This window comes from Ornithodoros turicata, chromosome 10 (assembly GCF_037126465.1).
Source record: "Ornithodoros turicata isolate Travis chromosome 10, ASM3712646v1, whole genome shotgun sequence".
In the NCBI taxonomy this organism is placed as follows: domain Eukaryota; kingdom Metazoa; phylum Arthropoda; class Arachnida; order Ixodida; family Argasidae; genus Ornithodoros; species Ornithodoros turicata.
In genome coordinates this window covers 34,640,056-34,657,862 of record NC_088210.1, presented here as the reverse complement: position 1 = coordinate 34,657,862, position 17,807 = coordinate 34,640,056, and the positions used below count along the sequence as shown (strand labels likewise).

The 17,807-nt window shown below is 44.4% G+C and overlaps 2 protein-coding genes and 1 long non-coding RNA gene across 16 annotated transcripts; 2 read left to right on the top strand and 1 right to left on the bottom strand.

Annotated features, from left to right (window-relative positions):
* Window positions 1-219: 219 nt before the first annotated feature.
* LOC135370013 (putative zinc finger protein 702) lies at window positions 220-8,466 on the top strand. Of its 7 annotated transcripts, none has more exons than XM_064603677.1 (6): window positions 222-560; window positions 1,133-1,213; window positions 2,143-5,027; window positions 5,184-5,392; window positions 6,896-6,916; window positions 6,980-8,466. In XM_064603677.1, exons 1-3 carry the CDS (start codon window positions 485-487, stop codon window positions 2,523-2,525), a joined length of 540 nt encoding a protein of 179 aa, XP_064459747.1. In that variant the 5' UTR covers window positions 222-484; the 3' UTR covers window positions 2,526-5,027; window positions 5,184-5,392; window positions 6,896-6,916; window positions 6,980-8,466. The 7 variants fall into 7 exon arrangements, with proteins under 7 accessions (XP_064459743.1, XP_064459747.1, XP_064459746.1 ...); XM_064603676.1 differs by having other exon boundaries at window positions 5,184-5,412; XM_064603678.1 differs by lacking the exon at window positions 6,896-6,916.
* Window positions 8,467-9,431: 965 nt separating this feature from the next.
* On the top strand, window positions 9,432-14,984 carry LOC135370011 (zinc finger protein 513-like). 8 transcript variants are annotated; one of them, XM_064603665.1, is made up of 4 exons: window positions 9,432-9,760; window positions 10,372-10,667; window positions 12,154-12,583; window positions 13,634-14,984. In XM_064603665.1, coding segments are annotated over exons 1-4 (789 nt in total). In that variant the 5' UTR covers window positions 9,432-9,698; the 3' UTR covers window positions 13,635-14,984. The 8 variants fall into 8 exon arrangements, with proteins under 8 accessions (XP_064459735.1, XP_064459734.1, XP_064459736.1 ...); XM_064603666.1 differs by having other exon boundaries at window positions 9,437-9,760; window positions 10,372-10,490; window positions 10,545-10,667; window positions 12,154-14,984; XM_064603668.1 differs by having other exon boundaries at window positions 9,441-9,760; window positions 10,372-10,490; window positions 10,545-10,589; window positions 12,154-14,984.
* Window positions 14,985-15,665: 681 nt separating this feature from the next.
* LOC135370012 (uncharacterized) lies at window positions 15,666-17,198 on the bottom strand. The gene is made up of 2 exons (XR_010415181.1): window positions 17,075-17,198; window positions 15,666-16,379 (listed from the first exon to the last, which is right to left on the bottom strand). It is a non-coding gene; the product is annotated as an uncharacterized LOC135370012 (long non-coding RNA).
* Window positions 17,199-17,807: the final 609 nt, after the last annotated feature.

Sequence of the window (17,807 nt, the reverse complement as noted above, 5' to 3'; positions counted from 1 at the left end):
AAAATATTTCTGAGGGTTCCAGTAAACTTTTGCGTAGAGGGAGAGGATTTTTCCCTTTTACCCTCCCGCAAATGTACTTCGAAAGGCGAAGGATTGTCCCATTGTCCTGCAACATGTAGGATGTAAGCACGTGGGTGCCCATTCCTCCTCCGGTCGATGATGGAACACCTCTACAGCTGACTGCGCATCCTTTCAAAAATGCTTGCCGCGGTTTGTGCATGTGCAACATGCATCGGATGCCGTTCTGCTTTAAATATGGAGCCAAATTCTATTTATAGCATGATTGATTTCCAGGCTCGCACCTTTGTGATTTCTAGGCGCAGCTCGCATGCCTGAAGAAAAGAAACCCTAGAAAAATTGAAGGTTTTCCAATTTTTCCCCACGTGACATTTTTTTTTTTTTTCCCTACACGCTACATTTCTGTACTCGAGATGATTAAAGGATTAAGCGATTAAGCGTTGCTCGTTGCTCGCTGGTGGATATCATGGCTGCCTGCGTGTTTCGTCGTGCGATTCCACTTCTGTTCCGTTCTCTCCTTGCTTTCCATCTAGATTCTCGGCGTAAGATAACAGGAATGGTAACGAATTCTGTTGAATTGTAGTAGGTGCATCGTGATATGTGGCATATGAACTTTGCAACGACGTTTCGTTCATAGGCTGGATCGTAGTTAGCAGAGGAAAGTGCATTGTCGTTGATCACGCACCGTTGCAGTTTTCTATGGTGAATATGACGCGCACGTTTTGTTGATAGCTTCCATTTTGATCGTCTGCATGATCAACGACTCTGCATGATCTGTCTTGCACTGCAAAGATGTTGACCGGCTCGACTAGTAGTACGTAGTAGCTACAGTACCTTTAAAGCACAATTTGTTATGCATTACAGTACAAAGTAGATGACATCTAAAAACTGCAGTGGTGCCCCTTTAGAATGTCATGCTCACTTTTTTTTCCCCCATTTCTGCTTCCTTTTTCAGCACCATTGATGTTTTTTTGACAAGTGCATGTTTTCTGTGTGAAGCAGTATGTTATTTGTGGAGTTGTATGAACATTCATAAGCCAGTTGTTTATAACCGAAGGGAATCTATTGTATCAATCTCTATACATATATCAATACATCTGTCTTTGATTTTCAGGTTTTGAGGTCCTCCACAGCAGAAGACACTTTGTGAGCGCAGAATTTAGCCATGCTCCTTATTTATACTACGCGCTTGTTTGTACGTGAGTTTTTGGGAGGTCTTCGTGGTAGTTGACAACGTCGGTGATTGCTAGCGAGAAAATTTGCTATGATTCTCGCTGCTATTTGTGTATGGGCAAATTATGTGCAACCCTGGTGACGGCATCTGTCAACTTGGTTTCCGTACCTTTTTGCAGAATGCTAACAGTTTAGACGAAGACACGGTTTAGACAGAAGTACTTTAAAGTACATTGCCAATTTAGTCTGTCTGCAAATGTATGAAAAACGCAAAGCAAACCTTCATTTGTTATGTGGCTTTGTTATCTGCAGAATTGTAATCCATATGGACCAAAAGTGATAGACTAGCTGCATGATTCAATAACGTGTGTCTCTTACTTTACTTAATCATGTCGTACGTAGAAGCCAATTACGCCTTGTGGAATATAATGGTTACTGACTACCAACGGAGAAAAAAACTTAAAAATGCGCTAAAATCATGTCTTGGAAGAACCGGAGAGACAAACCAAAGGGATCTTTTGCTACCTATCCCTATCGCAGTTGCATTGCCTGTGTCTGTCTGCATCCCCAATGTCTAACCGTAGAACAACATGAAAGTATCGCTGTTAATGAAATAAATTTTCAACATTTTTAGCCTTTCAACGACGGACTTTCTCCAAAAATGCCCTCTCAAGACACAAAAATTATGTCTCGGTATTTTCCCGTTTTTAGTCCGCTGTCCCGGGTGAGTACTTGGTGGGAAAGTACTCGAAAAAATTACTTTAAGAACAGCACACACTGCACAATTTCAAAATGTTATCATTAAAGAAATGTACCTAGTGTAGTGTAAAAGTATACTAAAAAGTATTCAGAAGTGTACTTGAAGTAGTATTTGAGTACTTTGTACTTGAAGCACTCCCCCAACACTGGTAGGAAATGTATTGTGAACGCGCGCCGTTGTCTGACTTTCAGATGAGCAAGAATATCGGCGACTGCGCAGGCCTGTGAAGATGCTGGAGTGTGACTTCTGCCCATACTCCACGACGGCCAGGCCCAAGTTGGTATTGCACGTGCGAACGCACACCGGGGAAAAGCCCTTCAAGTGCAAGTATTGCACCTATGCGTCCGCACGCAAGGGCCAGCTCATAGTTCACGAGCGGCAGCACACGGGGGAGAAGCCCTTCAAATGTGAGACGTGCGGCTACGCCTCCACCAACAGGGGCGACCTCGTCAAGCACCAGCGCCTCCATACTGGCGAGAAGCCGTTCAGGTGCCAGTATTGCAACTACAGGTCAACGCAGCGGAGCAACCTGGCCGTTCACGAAGCCAGTCACAGAAGAAATCTCGAGTTGTAGTCGGACGTCTTGGGTGGTGATTACTTTGGGAGTGACTCGTAACTGCAACTAGGTACATTTTTAACAAACTTACTTACGGCAGTGTTTCCCAAACTGTGAGTCGCGAACCCCCGGGAGGGTCGTGACAGATTCGGCGGGGGAGTCGCGAAATGGCTCGTCGACTCGAAAAAAAGGGACAGCAAATGATGTCCTTAGACCATGCTCTGCCCACTATTCTGCGTCACAAAAAAGCTCGTGGTTGTGGACTCCCGATGTCAAAGAAACAAAGTCACTTTAGTGCTGCCGTGCAAATAACTTATGTTTTCTGTTTTTGTTTTATTTTGTGCAAAGTTTTCTAGCCCAGCTGATTCACTCTCGACTATATTAACTGGCAAATTAAATTTCGATGTCATTGTTCCGTAAATGCGCTGAAATAGAAATGCTTGTGGCATTGCAAAAAACCTGGTGAGGAGGGGGTTACAATGTAATATCACAATGTAGCAGAGTTTGAGAAGCACTGACTTACAGTAATGAGTAGCTTTTTAGAGAAAGAAACAAAAATTAGTTGTCACTTTTGGTGAAATTAGCTGTAAGATGTAATTGTAATTAAATTACTCGAGCGGTGCCCTATTTTTCCACACCTCTGCTCCCAAATGTTGTTTTGTCATTCTTTAAAACATTATAAGAAATCTCCAGCCGTGCCGTTGAGAGATTTTTTTTTGTTTTGGGAAGTCATGTGCTTCCACTAGAGCAATGGATGGTTACTGACAATAACATTGAGAAACAGCTACCATTCTTGCAACAAGCATGCTGTGCAATTGTGTCTCGACACTACGAGCACCAAAGTAAAGCCATTTACTTTGCTTTTGTTTCCTAAGACATAACAACTAAGTTACTTACACTTGGTAGGGCAGCTGTAAAAAAGGGCAAAAAATTCGGCAATTGCGACACTGTTGTTATTTTCGAAAGCCAATTTTTCTTGCTTACCTCTTTAAAAGTAACTTACATAAAGTAAAGTTTATTTAAGCCTTTCTTCCTGCTCTATTGGCTCACATTTTGCAAGTGGTTTCCATAATTTCTGCTACTGGGTATACTTCAGCTATATCTAAAGGAGGGAAGAAATGGGATTTGGTACGCACCAAATGCCATTTCCAGAAAAAGAGCTGCATGAGATTAAAGATGACAGAAAAAGACAATGGGACATGAAGGCCTAAAACAAACAAATCAACATTAATGTGGGTCAGAACCATCCCATGCATGTTTTGCATGCAGAGGAGAATGCACATGAGCTATTTGTACGGTGCCCTTATTAGCTGGGTTACATGGTAGAAGTTGCTTAGACAAGTCGTTCTCTTCAAGAGATGTTAAACATTGGCAGTCACATTAATTCAGAAATAGCACGTAAGAATGAACTGTGACCGGCATTCTCAGGTGTACAAATGAGTACGTGGTATCTGAAAAAATAATGAATCGAGGACACTTCAGGCCTGTTTAACGATGTCTCGAGAGACTGCACTTTCTTGTCACTGTTTTCGTCACTACATGTGGTGTCTTTATGCCGTAAGTGTTCCGTTCAAACAGAATATTGAAAATTTCCCGTGTGTTGTGAGATATGTATTGTGAGCAAACGAGGCAAATTGAGCTTCGTAGCAAGCCCAGTGTAGCATGAACTGAAGTTCTGCATTGTTGAACTTTTTGGTGCATGCACTTTCCACACCGGTTGTACCAAAGACGGGGAGAAAGTGCTGGGAGTGGTAAGGCTTGTTCATATGTTGTATTGATTAACCTGTTTGGCAGTTGTTGATCTATTATATTGATGTATCTTACTTGCGTTACTGTAGCATGTTGTCAAGTATATGACGGATCTAAATTAAAGTAGATGTTATTTGAAGTGCATTTGACATTTTGTAGCCCTTACTTCTGACCTTGTGGTTTTACCTTTTGTACCTTTACTAAAATATGTTAGAATACTCTTTCCTCTGCAGGTGAATGTTACGGAATTTACAAATTTGTGTCAAACAGCAGTGCATTTATAAGTAGGGTCCAGCCAGCTCCTTTGGGGTCGGTATACTGCGTGCCAATTGTTACACCTGTAATTTGAAGTTAAACCGAGAAACAGTGTTACCGAATGAAAGAAAAAGGAATTTCATGACTGTGAATTGAGCGAGTTGGTAAATATGTAACATTATGAAAACAGCTAAAAAAAATGCAAGGACTGAGTAGACAGGACAGGAGCAAGTGACAGGGTGCTGTCTACTCCTATGAGGTCCTAGTGGTTATTGAGCACTTCTTTCGTTATGTTAGAGAATAAAAACTTTATTTTTTTTTTAATTCGAGAGGTGAAAATGAGGGAAATTATTATGTGCTCTAAATTCATGCGAAACTCACAGCATGCTAATTTCAGGGAGAAATGGCTCTGTTACTCAAATTTTATTGGCCTGGTAGAAACTGTGATGAAATTTCGTTTGCTGCCAAACAAGCTACAGGATTCCTACAGATATTTCAGCGAGAGCAATTTGCCGTGTAAGAAATCACTTTCGCCATAAAGTGGCAGCCTTCAATTTGGGGTACAAATTCGGGGAAGGATCGTGTTAAACCCTAAAACTTCGGGCTTTACTTGTAATGCGTACTTGCTACAGTTTTCTCCGTTGATGCCATAATTTCCTCTTTCATTTCCAGGCCCAACAGACCTCGTTGAAGCGCGGGAAGAAGGGAAAAAATTATTGCCACAAAAGTGTCGTTATGACTGCCACTTGTGCCCGTTCTCGTCAAAGTCCAAGTGTGATCTCATACGACACGTCAGGACACATACTGGGGAAAAGCCGTACAAGTGCAGCGAATGCACCTATGCAACGGGACGCAAGGACAACTTAGTTTCCCATATGCGGGTACATCTCAAGGATTTCAGGTGTCAGTTTTGTAACTACACATTTTCGTCCCAGGCAAGCTTGGAAAGACACAAGCACTTACACGGCTCACTTTGATACAGACTTGTAATGGAATTGTATGTCACAAATAGAGCACTGCACAGTCCTCAACATGAATCTGTCTGGCTAGAGTCAAGTAGGGAAGTGCCAAGCTCTGGATTCTCAGCACCTGGTTCAGGCCAGGGTCTGGTAATACCTTGAATTGGGTCAATAAACTCACACCCATGCAGTACTCTAGTTGCAAATTGTGTTTTGTAGCACCTTTGGAGCTCTTTTCGGTACATCTTTGTAGTTGGAGTCTCCTTTGTGCCTCTTGCCTTGGCTATTGATCTCTTGGAGTCAAAATGTTTCTGGTCATTCGGTGCCTACCTTACTTTTGTGAAAAAGGTTGCCCGTATTGCCCATTGTTGCATAATAAAACTGGGAAAACCAGCGTGCCGTCAAAACCCCACGTTTTGCAGCTTGCTTTCTGTACATGCTAGGCAAGGACCAAGTTTACAGACACAGAAACGGCGACTCCACCCAAAAAATATGTCATTCTATGCTCCACAATGTTCCGTGTGACGTAACATTGTGCGTTCCATGTTCTTTCATACTATCTTTATGTTGTACCACGTGTTGGCAATGGTCTTTTCAGTCTTACTCATTACAGTTGCCCTGAACTGACCATTCGTGTCATATATAAATAATATCATTATATAGTATAATGTAAATACCATAAGAGGTTCCACCTATAAGCAGCTATTCATATCCTGCACCAAGGTTTTCATTGCTCATCAAGTTCAATCACTGGATCACTCGATCTAGAGTCTCACATTTCTTGTTCACATGTACAAAGTATCCACCAGATCTGCTCCCATCAAAACTTATACAGTGCCTTTCTCAGTCAACTATAGTGGCATCACGAGGCTACAGCTTTTTTTTTTTAACTTGTTTTTTTATCGTTACTTATCATAATGATCGATTAATTTTACAATAAGTTATCGCTTAGAGATTCATTCCGGTGTGAGAAGAGAACAGACATCTCCACTGGAGGTATAAGAGCAGGAAACCCACAAGGGAACAATGATGTTTATGGCCCGGTTTTACCAACGCCGATTAAAACTTGCACAGAGATCGACGGCCCCTTAACTCGAATTTAACGCTTACTACTGAAACATTCATCACGTCGCCAACTAGCGTTTGCAAAAAAAAGAGTTGAGCGTTAACTTCAAGTTTTAGCTACGCTCGACCTCGGTTCAAAGTTAACCAGCTTTGGTGAAAACGGGCCTATGTGTTCTGTCCTGTGCACGTTCTTGCGCATAGATACAGGTTTTCGTAGCGCTGACCACATTTTATAACGTCGACCAATCCCAGTAGCACTCGTGATCGACTATGTCATTGTCGTGACTATAGATGTCTTAAAAGTTTGCACTGTGTGCTCTGATGTTGTTCTGTGTCACATTACATTAAAATATATTGCAGGCAGGCAAGCAAACAATAGAGGTGCAGTTTCTACGAAGGAGCGACATTATATCGGCTCAAGCAAGAGGGATTCCTTCTATGCAGGCAGTCAGGAGGACGGGAAACAGTACAAGTGCGACGACTGCAGCTATGTGGCCAAGTTCCGAAGCCACCTGATTTTGCACCGCAGGAGACACACGGGGGAGAAGCCTTTCAAGTGCGGATTCTGTAGTTACGCATCCGCCCACAAGGGGAACTTGATAGCGCATGAACGCTCCCATGCGGGGGAGAAGCCTTACAAATGCCCCGTGTGCGACTACAGGGCCACCCATATGTACACCATAAAGGTACATCAGCGCAGGTGGCACAAGTAGCCAAGTTTATTTCAAACGACCCTGTCTCTGCATCGTTGTGTGTTCGCTAGCGCATCTGAACACACCATAGTCGCTGACCGCGTTACCAGGAGCTGTAGGAGGAACTTTACCAGGGAGGCCACGCCCCCTTTGGGAAGCCTAACTAGCGAATACTCAAGATGAACATTCTGAGGGATATCCTAATTGCCCCGCCTGGCCTTCTGGAGATGCCGGCACTGCATGGAGATCGGCAGCGTATCAGGTGATATTCCATCTTATAAGTAGGGCCTGACTTTTTAGGGTTAAACTCGTATCCGCCCGATATTTACCCCCGAACGAAATCTGTAAAATTCGGGTTTAACCCGAATCTACCCGAAAATATCCGGGTCGCGTGGCACACTCGTAAGCGTGCTTTAAAATAAAGTTTGATAACATTGCTAAACATTAGTTCCATGTTTAAACAAAAAAAAATCACCCAAATACACCCTAATTCCTGACGACAGAATATGCCGTAACGGGATTTAACCCGAATACACCCGAATTTTCGAATGAAAAATATCACCCGATATTTACCCCCCAAATTTGGCGAAAAATAAAACCCGAAAAAGTCAGGCCCTACTTATAAGGTTCTTAGAGGATTTTTGAGGATTCACTTATGATCGCTGGTCGCTTCACTATCCGTCAGACGCAAAACACATTCCAAACCTAAAAATATCTTTTATTCGCGTAGAGTCGAGACTAGCCGTTATCTAGTTTACTGAATGCTGTAGATGGAAGCAGTTCCCAGGGCATTTCTGCGCTGCTCCATTACGCCCTTTTCTTGTATTCCGAAAGCTGTTACAGCAATCCTGCAAACTTGAGCGTGCATCCCCTATGTTGATAGACACCTCTGGTATATGGAGTGACTGTGCCATCAGCTTCAGCCAATCACCGCAGACATTTTGACGCACGATTGAGCCAGTTTGAAACACTGAAAGCTTACAGTTACAAGTGGCTTCCCATGCAGCACGAGGAAGCTACACTTTCTGTGACTGCAGAAAACACGGTTGTAATTGGAGATCGTGTCACGTTCGAACTATGGCCAACTTAGCATAGTTTGATCTAGTGTAAGCACAGCACTATACACATTGCAATGGAAGTCCACAGCATCTTCCTCCCAGGTGGAGAAAAAATTATGTTGTTCAGCACTTTGCTGCAATTTTATGCTGTATTGACAATAAATGTGTTAGTTAGACCATATGGACCTTGAGATTTGCTCGTTTTGTCGTGGCTTCGAGGAATCAAATACTGTGTTTATGTGTGCTTCGTGCATTGCTGCGCAGTTTCCATAAAATAAGTGAAGAAAAGAGATAGGGACGAACAACAAAACACCAGCTCCCTCCTTGGCATAGTGGTTAGGATGACTGCCTTCTACGTCGTGACTGGGAGGTGATGCAGGCTCGAATCACCGCACCGGCTGTGCTGTCCGGGGTTTTCCCTGTTTTTTTTTTTTTTTTTTTGCCAGCACACATTACAGATGAATGACAATACAGTTCCCTCTGAAGTCGGCCCAGGACATAACCGCCCTGTCCCTCCTGTAACCAACCACTCCTCCCTGCTGTCCTGACGTGGGGCACTTGAGAATGACATTTGAGGTTCAGTCTGAGAACTTGTGATGATGACTATGATGACTCTTTGTGTCCACCATAAGTTTGTTTCCAAGGCTTTCGCTCTCTGTCTCAAAAAGCTTTTCGAGCGGCGGAGTTTAAAATCTACAGATTTCCTGTATTTATGACAGTATTTTGCTACGTATTTTATCATATTTTGCCTATGAAAATAACTGTTGTGGATGTAAGAAATTATATGTACCATATTTCGTGTTGCCTTCGAACTGAGGGTGAAAATGATCAGCAATGCGATTTAGCAAAGTGCTATGCTAACCAAAAGGGGATGTAAAATAGGGATGTAAGTTAATTGTTCTTAGGCACTTGAGGCTTTGTGTGTTTGTCATTTTTCTCTGTGCTCCAGCCTTGGAACATCAATGTCCATCGTGAGCAATAAGGACTTCCGAAGCCTCTCATTGCGTCTGGTTTGGTTTTTGGCTTGCTTGGGCATTATGTCCTGACACAGTCTACGAAGCACCCAACCCAAAACGGCCAAAACCATCACCCATCCCTCCCTCCGCCTCCCTCGCTGCCCGTCGGCCCGTCACCGCGACGGCCGCGACACCGTCGTCTGCTTTGCATTGTGGATGTGCGTATGTTAAGTTTGTCTGGCGTTTATTTCGAAGAAATGTTGGGCATTTTCGACAAAATGCGCAACAAATATTTAAGAAAAAAAAAAACGATCTTCCTATTTTTGTTTATATTTATTTGTCATCTGTAAAATCGTGAAATGGCGGAAAGTACGTACTTTTGACAGCTTTTGTGGTGGTGGTGTGTGGGTGTTTTGGTGCGTTCGTCTGTCGGTACAAGCAATGTAATTTCGACCCAATGCTATATTATTTTATGATTTCCAACGAATGTCGCTCATATGGAAGGCCTGCCCGCGAAAGGTAAGTCAGCAGCTGCCGTCAGTTACCGGAAAAATGCCCGTCCCTCGTTTCCTCCATGTCGTTTTGCCGTACCGGAAATTTATGGAGAAGCCCACACTGGAACCATTTCTTGCTGTACAAATGACTGCTTATGGTACAACTGCACGTTTTGTGTCGTAACTACAGCCAAGAATTGTATACCCTTGTTCAATTCTGGCTGAGAATACTGGTGCAGAACCATTCTTTACGTAAGTGGGGCTGTGTTCTCAGCTGGTGCAAACGTGCAAACCTAAGCTGTTGTGTTTTTTGGCCAACTCGTGAGCACCTCATTGTTAAATTACCCGCATGTTACCTCTTTTCTCAGTTCTCCAGCTGCTGAAGCACATGAGTTCACAGTGAAGAGCGAAAAATGACAAGTTCTAGTGAAGTTATACTTGTGATGTGCGCTTTCAGTGTGTTCACACAGTAAAAAACTCTTTTCTAGTGTTAGTTGCAGATGGATCATAAAAAAAACCAGACCTGTGTGCTGGGTTTGGACGTCGCAGTTGCCTTGAGCAGTTGTCCAGCGCTGTAGGATGTTTCTCCAAACTGAGTCAGGTCTGAACTTTGTGAAATGTTATTTTTCCATGCAGCCAGGCTAGTGTCAGGGCCTGTCGGTGTGGGCGTGTGCAGTATTCAGTTAGGCATTGGACCCCATTTGTGATTGCTTCTAATCTCACGATGAAAGTATTTGGAGACATTAAATATGCAGGTATCGTTGTCATAAGCGCTCGCAGGAAAAATAAACAGTTTTCCTTCCATGCAGGTGACACAAAGGACCAGCATACAGAAGCAGACGACATACCCAGATGTGACTCCAATATAATTTTCTTTTCATTGCCAGTGGCAGTTTGTTTGGGACTTACAGATCGGTGCAAATTTTACGTTGGTGTGACTAAATCGTTTTAAATGGATTTTAGGAGTTAATTGATTTTCTTCGATGTACTGAGAGACATTTATTTGTGTAATCTGGATGTACTGTGTAGAAGAGAGATGAATTGAAAACAGCCACAGAATTAGCGTTGGAACACGCTGAATTTCGTGTGGTGTAAGGTTCACTGTTCCATGAAACTAGCATCGTCTTCCATGAAGCTCCCATCTCACAGAGAATTTTGGTCGCAATTTCTGTCTGTAAGTCCTTGTGGACTTACACGACAGCAGGCGTAGAGCTCTACGCTGAATGCATTTCTGGATTGCATTTCATAATGACTTGAGTGCTAATAATAAGTGCTGTACACCAGTTGCTGACATTGAAATTGCAAATGCGTTTGGTCTGCAGACCACCTTCGATTGATTCATTTTTGTGAACTATATCCCTTCTACAGCTTTCTCGAGAACTCACCAGGTTCACTTTCGTTGTCAGCAAAAAAGTGTCATATTTTAAAGGAGCAATGAGGTGACATTTAACGTGGCTCGAAACCCTTCCTCATTTGTCAAGTTGTCTATCAGGAGCCACCGTGCAAAGTATTTTCACGCTGTATTATAACTGCGCAATCAAATTTACAAAAACAGTCTGAGAAAGCAGACTGCAGATACGTTCGTCGTGTGGCGTAGGGCAATTAACCATGCCTTTTTTCTTTGTTTCTTTCTTCTCAGCTCGCTTGTACCCGCTTGAGCTGTGTTGCCCTACGTCATGACGTTCCCTCACTCTCTGAAGCGCTCTTTAAACCTACGGATCACCTGTGCCCGTCGTCCTTTCGCGGGAGCTCTTTTCACTCACTGGAGAATACGCCGCACCGTAAACGTAATGATTGGGGGGGGGGGGGGGGGGGTAACAAAAATTTCACCTCAGTGCTCATTTAAAGCGAGCACTGCTAAAACAAAACACATCTTGTGTAGAGATGCGAAGCCTCGGAAATTTTTGTAAAAAAAAAAAAGTTTTTTCGGGTTTTTGCTCGTCTCTGAAAAAATTGCCCAAAATTCAAAAATGTAAATTTTTGTGCCTTCTATGCATTCCAACCCGCCAACAGTGCCTTGGGTGCCGCTAATCCACCAACAACCACCAACTTAGAGCTCCGTCTGGCCGCTCCAGGCTATTGCCCTCGCGTTCACATAATGTCGGAGTTCTGGTCGGAGTGGACGGGTTGTTCCAATTACCTATCGCTGAGTTTCAAGCAGTCTCATGGGATGCTCTGCTCAGCATTTATGCCTAGAGGATGAACACTACTACAGCTTCTACCTCATTGTACGCTGTAGTTTGGCCGGCAATGCTTCGACTCGGCAGTAACCATGTTTGTTTCCATTTTTTCCAATTTTTTTGGAAAAACCCCCCTTTCAAGCGATTCAAAATTTCCGGAAATTTTGCATCTCTAATCTTGCGTGCACCCCCACTCAAAACTAAGTACAATCGGAGCTGTGTTGTTGTCTCGTTGCAGATGAGCCCCATTTTGAGTGCGAACTCTGCTCGTACAGAGCCAAGACAAAGACCGCCCTGAAACGGCACGCAATCCGCCACACGGGCGAGAAGCCCTTTGCTTGTAAGTTCTGCGAGTACGCCACCTGGCGGAAGAGCTCTCTCGTCACCCACGTGAGGACGCACACGGGCGAGAAGCCGTACAAGTGCAGCGAGTGCCCATACACGGCGTGTCGCATGGACCACCTGGTCAATCACCGGAGGACCCACACGGGCGAGAAGCCCTACAAGTGCCGCTTCTGCGACTACGCCTCTGCTGACAAGGGAAATCTGGAAAAACACGAGCACATACACACGGGAGAGAAACCTCATCGCTGCATGTTTTGCGGCTACAGGACGACTCAGAGGAGCTGTCTCACGGTTCATGTCCGCAAGCATTTACAGAACAATTAGTGTGTTGAGAAATTTTTGATTGAATGCACGCATCTTCTTGTAGTTGGTTCGCGGCGGAAATTTCCCTCGCCAATTCCCTCCGACTAAGAAACTGGGTGACTTCTGTCCCGAGGTTGTCCCCGGCCGGCAATATGAATGTGGCGACCTGTGCGTGGGACATTAAATATGCTGCGATGTGCGTTGAGATTTCAGTGCATGTTGAGTATCCCTCGGGTGTAGAAAATTAATCCACGAACTGAACCACAGTTCGGTGCACAATGTGAAACTGAATTATATTATGACAATTATTTGGGTATAATTGCTATTGCTATATTATTTATTCGCAATAATAACTATGAACAAAGAATGCTGGCTTGCCGAAGCCAATTTGCTGGCTAAGCACGTTTGTAGGGTAGGCCTGAAAATCGGACAACCGTGTAACGAAGCATGAGGCATAAAAGGAAACTCCACGAGCTGAAGCGGAAACGATGGCAGTTGCTCGCAGCAAAACATCTAATACAACATAGCCTTAACAGGCCCAAGTAACCCAGACAGATGCAATACCCAAGCAAGGTTGTGGTAGAGAGTAACACTGGACCATCATACTCGTGCGCTTTTTTATCGCGGAAAGTAAAAGTTACGTTATGAAATTAAATTTCTCTCAACTCTTAAATTTATTAAATCTGCCCACTACAGTCTACATTTCTGGATGCCCTATGCACGTAAGGCAAGAAAGAAAAGCTTTAAAGCATGGGGAAACACGGTGGTGGTTACTGGCAAGGCCAGTAACAATTAGTACTACTGATAAGATAAACATATAATAAATTACTCTTACCTGACCAACATTATTTTGATTATTAAGTTCTAAAATAATCGTAATTGGATCATTGAGCGCCTTTCCGTTTTGGGGGACAATTAGTACCACTGATAAAATAAACTGATATAAAAATTACTCTTACGTAACCAACATTATTTCGATTATTAAGTTCTAAAATCATCATAATTGAATCATTAGGTGCCTTTCGTTTTTGTGGGGCGACAGATCTCAATTGCAACTGTCCTGCTTTCAGAATCCCCTTTGCAGTCTGTGCATTGCTCGAAAGTGAGGGGACGACAGTATGACTGCAATCTGTGCCCGTACTCTGCCCGGTTCAAATGTGGTCTCATGCTTCACCAGCGCACACACACCGGGGAAAAGCCCTTCAAGTGCCGGTTCTGCCGGTACGCGTCCGCCGTCAAGACCAACCTCATCGTGCACGAAAATACGCACACAGGAGCCAAACCGTACAAGTGTCACTTTTGCAGCTACAGTGCGGCACAGAGTGGCACAGTCAAGCGTCACGAAAGGCGCCACTTACACCCAAAGACTTTTCAATAGTTCTGCTGGTGTGCATTCTCGCTTGGCAACTCCTTTCGAGCAAATTTTGTTGTGAACTGCAATGATGCACTCCAGCTGTGGGTTTCTGAAAACGTTTAGTGCAAGTGTCTGGATCACTGTAGGTCAGTGCTTCTCAAACTCTGCTACCCATCAAAAATGTAAGATATCACATCATGCCCCCTCCCAAGCTTTTTGTGATGCCACGAGCTTTTCAATTTCAGTGCATGAGCAGTAATACACCAAATTGAGGCTGAAATTTAATTTGACCGTTAATATGGTCAGAGAGTCTAACTGAACCTGAACCGTTATTTTTGGCTGAACAGAAACAAGTGCCATCAAACATTGCCATCTTGGAGCTGAACCGTTAAAAATACCGGTAACCTGTTCAAATAACGGTTCATACGGTACTAAGGGTGGAACTTTGCATGTTGTACATGAACATAAACGCTTTTTTCATCTTTTATTAGCTTCGTAGACCCTTGCTTGTCGAAAAAGTCGTGCCCTGCTGGAATGCTCTGCATTTTCTCGAGTCTCAAAATAACTTTATTTTAGTGATGAATGATTGGGGATGGATATTATGAATGGGGAGTTACGACCAAAAACCTACGACTACTAATGTCTAAGACTTACACAAGGATATACAAGGGTGAGTGCAGATAAAGTCTCCCCACAATGCCAGACGTGCGTACATGTGGGGCTACTTTATCTGCACCCGCCCTATTTGTTAGAATTAGGCATTGGATGAATGACAGTTTTGGGTAGCATTCAGGAGGTGATGTGTATCATAATTAACCTGATCTATACAAGGTGTCCACCCTCACTGCAGAAATGATCACTGATACATAGCACTTTCCAAGAAAAAGCGACTGCTCTGCTGCGACATTTGTGTTACAATCAGGTGCCACACCGTAAGATTGCAGTGTCCATAAGTTTGCAACTCCCACTGAATTTATCACAACAGTTTGGAAACCATTGCAGTATGCCACAAACCACTGTGCTCATATGCAGGCTGTTTTCATCCATAAAATGTCAAATTGCCTCAGTATTGGGCTCCATCTCTTTTATCGACAGCTTCAGATTGGCATGTTCAATTTTGCAGCTTCACACATAGCATGCACTTATCCATCGCGAATGACAGTTTTGCACAGCGATTGGTTAAAAGTGGGACATGTACACCTTGCGACACTTATGACTGTTGGTTAATTGTCTCAAAACGGCGTACTCCCCATACTATCCAGAAATCAGGAGTGATAATGGTATTCTGTGCATTGGTTTGCCTTCACCATTGTGGCAACACTTTCAGAACGGGACAGTCTGGACTTTGGAGCCACATGAACTATGAGATTGGACAACTGGAATTTGCATGTTAATGCCAAATGCAAAATTTTATCCAGCAGGTGTTTTTATTTTTTAATGAATGAGAAAAAAGTTTCGGTTTCACTGGGACAAAAAGTGAGCCACAGAGATAAAGCCAACTGGAATGTGTTGAGGTTTGGTAAAATGTAATCAAAGTTTCAGTCTGTTGCTTGACTGCATGGTGGGACACAAATCTCAAGCTCCATAAAGTCAAATTCAGTTTGTGCTAGCTTCTAACCCACTGATCCAATAACACTTGAACTAGACAAAACCTTACACAACAAAGGTTGAGACTATGGGAAAATGATCATCTCCACACTCTGGGCGAAGCCCATCTGTCCAGCATACAAGGGAGACACCCAACAAAGCCCAGCTTACGGCAAAGTTTATTACATCCAACCAACCGCTAGACCAACAGGTCAGCCTAAGCCCCCATGGCAAAATGGTTGCCCCCATTTTTATTCAGTGTGAACCAGTCAAGCCCTTTGCCTCCCAGAGATAAACACGATACAAGATAACATTCCCCAGACTCCCCCCTTCGATCTCACAGGAAGATATTATCTGCGTCCAGCATGAAGACTTCCGGGTCGTGGGAAACCTGTACTGGGGCTTCACCAAGTCGGTAGAGCGTAGGTGGAACAGGGCCTCTCAGGAGGTCGGGGCAATGGCGTCGGAGCAGAGCCAAGGCAGCAGCAGCAATGTTGGACTGAACCTGAGGCAGACCTCTGGGCAAGCATAGTGAAGATTTCCTCGACGGCGGCCGGCACTGTGAAGTTCAGGAAGGCCACACAAGGGCAAGGGAGACTCCTTTCCTCATCTGTCAGGGGAAGAAGAGGGTCTGTGGAGTGACGAACCTCAGAAGAGCGGCTGGTTCGGGTCCGTTCCCCTCAATGGTCTAGGTTGAGAACACCAACGGGACCTCCACGCAGGGCGGCCGCTCTCGAGGACTGTCCACGTGGCCACGGAATGAGATGCTGGTCGGGCAGCAGTGTTTACCTCAGGAGCAGAAAACTGATTGCACCTTCCACGAAGTTGACAGCGGGAGGGGCTGCGCTCCACTGCTTGGTGCCTCGTTGTCATTCCTTTTAAAAACAATGAAACAGTATAAATGGTCAGGAGGCATCTCCTGGCGGCTAGGGTCTGACTAACCCCGAATGCATCGCGAGAAACCGTGGAGACGGGAAAGACTAAGTCGGATGCAATATGCACTAAGGACCGAGATAGTGAAGGTTATTGAGCTACAACGTATGCAATCAGGTTCGGAATTGGAACTGGTGGTCTACATTATCGTATTAAATACAACACTGCGCTAATGCCTGAACGAATTGCGCCGACTACAGGGTTTCTTCTGGAGCTCATGAGGAATTGAGAAATCGTAAACCTGGCCCAACTTTCGTTCGTAAATCTGTCACTGCCATGCAAGGACATGAATTACGACCGCAGCAGAAACACGCAACTTTCCAAATCAAGCGAAGGCACCGGCACGGCGCATCTGATAGTAATCTCGTCTGATATAGTTCCGTCGCCGCCTTATCAGGCGGCGACGGAACTATCAGGCAGGCTGCGATTAATTCTTACGAAATGCTTGGAAAGGCGCATGCACGTAATGTCGCAGCGACGCTTGCCCACATCCAGGTGCTTTCTGGTGCTTCCAGGTGCTGGACGAGCATACGACCGGTTATTAACTAGAAATTAGCGAAAGCGGGGAAAGGAAGCGCGCGGAATTCCGCAGCGCTGAGCTGCGTACAAGGGAGACTCCCAACAAAGCCCAACTTACCAGCAGACAGCAAGGTTTATCCATCCGACCGCCAGACCAACAGCTCAGCCTAAGCCCCCACGGCAAAAAGCGCCGGCAAAATGGTTGCCCCCGCTTTTATTGAGTTCACCGAAGGCCACGCCTCCAGAAGGAACCGGTGGCGTCCCCTTGCCACCGCAGATAAACAAGATATAGACAATTAAGATAAGTCCCGCAGCAGGTGTTACGCCCACGAGCCGGCGATAACGTCCCCAACAACCCAAGCAGCAAAATGTACTGAAAGTCGAGTGCAATAGGGGTGGACGGGTAGGCGGAAGGCCTTGAACAGACTCCTGAAACTAAAGAACATTGATAAGACACATACCGTCCACCCCTGTTGCACTCGACTTTCAGTACATTGTGCTGCTTGGGAAGATTGTCCTAAAGTTTGTAGCGTCCAAGTATACACTCCTTGTATGCATTTACTTTGCTTTGGGTGTGGGCTCCCACTTCATTTTGAGTTTCACTGCTGAAGCAACATCGTGTGCAATATGGAGCACCATAGCGGCAGAGTGAGTATTTGCACTTCAGGACAGTCATTATCTTGTACCTCTGGGTAAGGGAATTTCCTGGCTGTAGACTGTAGTCACTTGAAAAGATCCCATTCTACTTGCTTAAGTGGCAAAATGCCCAATAGAAGAGTTCAGAAATTCCCAGAGTGCTTAGCGCGGCTTTGAACTGTGGGAGTTTACTAATACGAAAGAAACGGGTGGCC

Excerpts from the sequence above, each read along its gene's own strand:
- LOC135370013 (XM_064603673.1), top strand. The coding sequence starts at position 485 with ATGGCTGCCTGCGTGTTTCGTCGTGCGATTCCACTTCTGTTCCGTTCT. Across the intron at positions 561-1,132 it reads TTTCCATCTAGATTCTCGGC|GTTTTGAGGTCCTCCACAGC; the intron begins GTAAGATAACAG and ends TTTGATTTTCAG. Across the intron at positions 1,214-2,142 it reads TTTATACTACGCGCTTGTTT|ATGAGCAAGAATATCGGCGA; the intron begins GTACGTGAGTTT and ends TCTGACTTTCAG.
- LOC135370011 (XM_064603665.1), top strand. The coding sequence starts at position 9,699 with ATGCTATATTATTTTATGATTTCCAACGAATGTCGCTCATATGGAAGG. Across the intron at positions 9,761-10,371 it reads GGAAGGCCTGCCCGCGAAAG|CCAGGCTAGTGTCAGGGCCT; the intron begins GTAAGTCAGCAG and ends TTTTCCATGCAG. Across the intron at positions 10,668-12,153 it reads TCGGTGCAAATTTTACGTTG|ATGAGCCCCATTTTGAGTGC; the intron begins GTGTGACTAAAT and ends GTCTCGTTGCAG.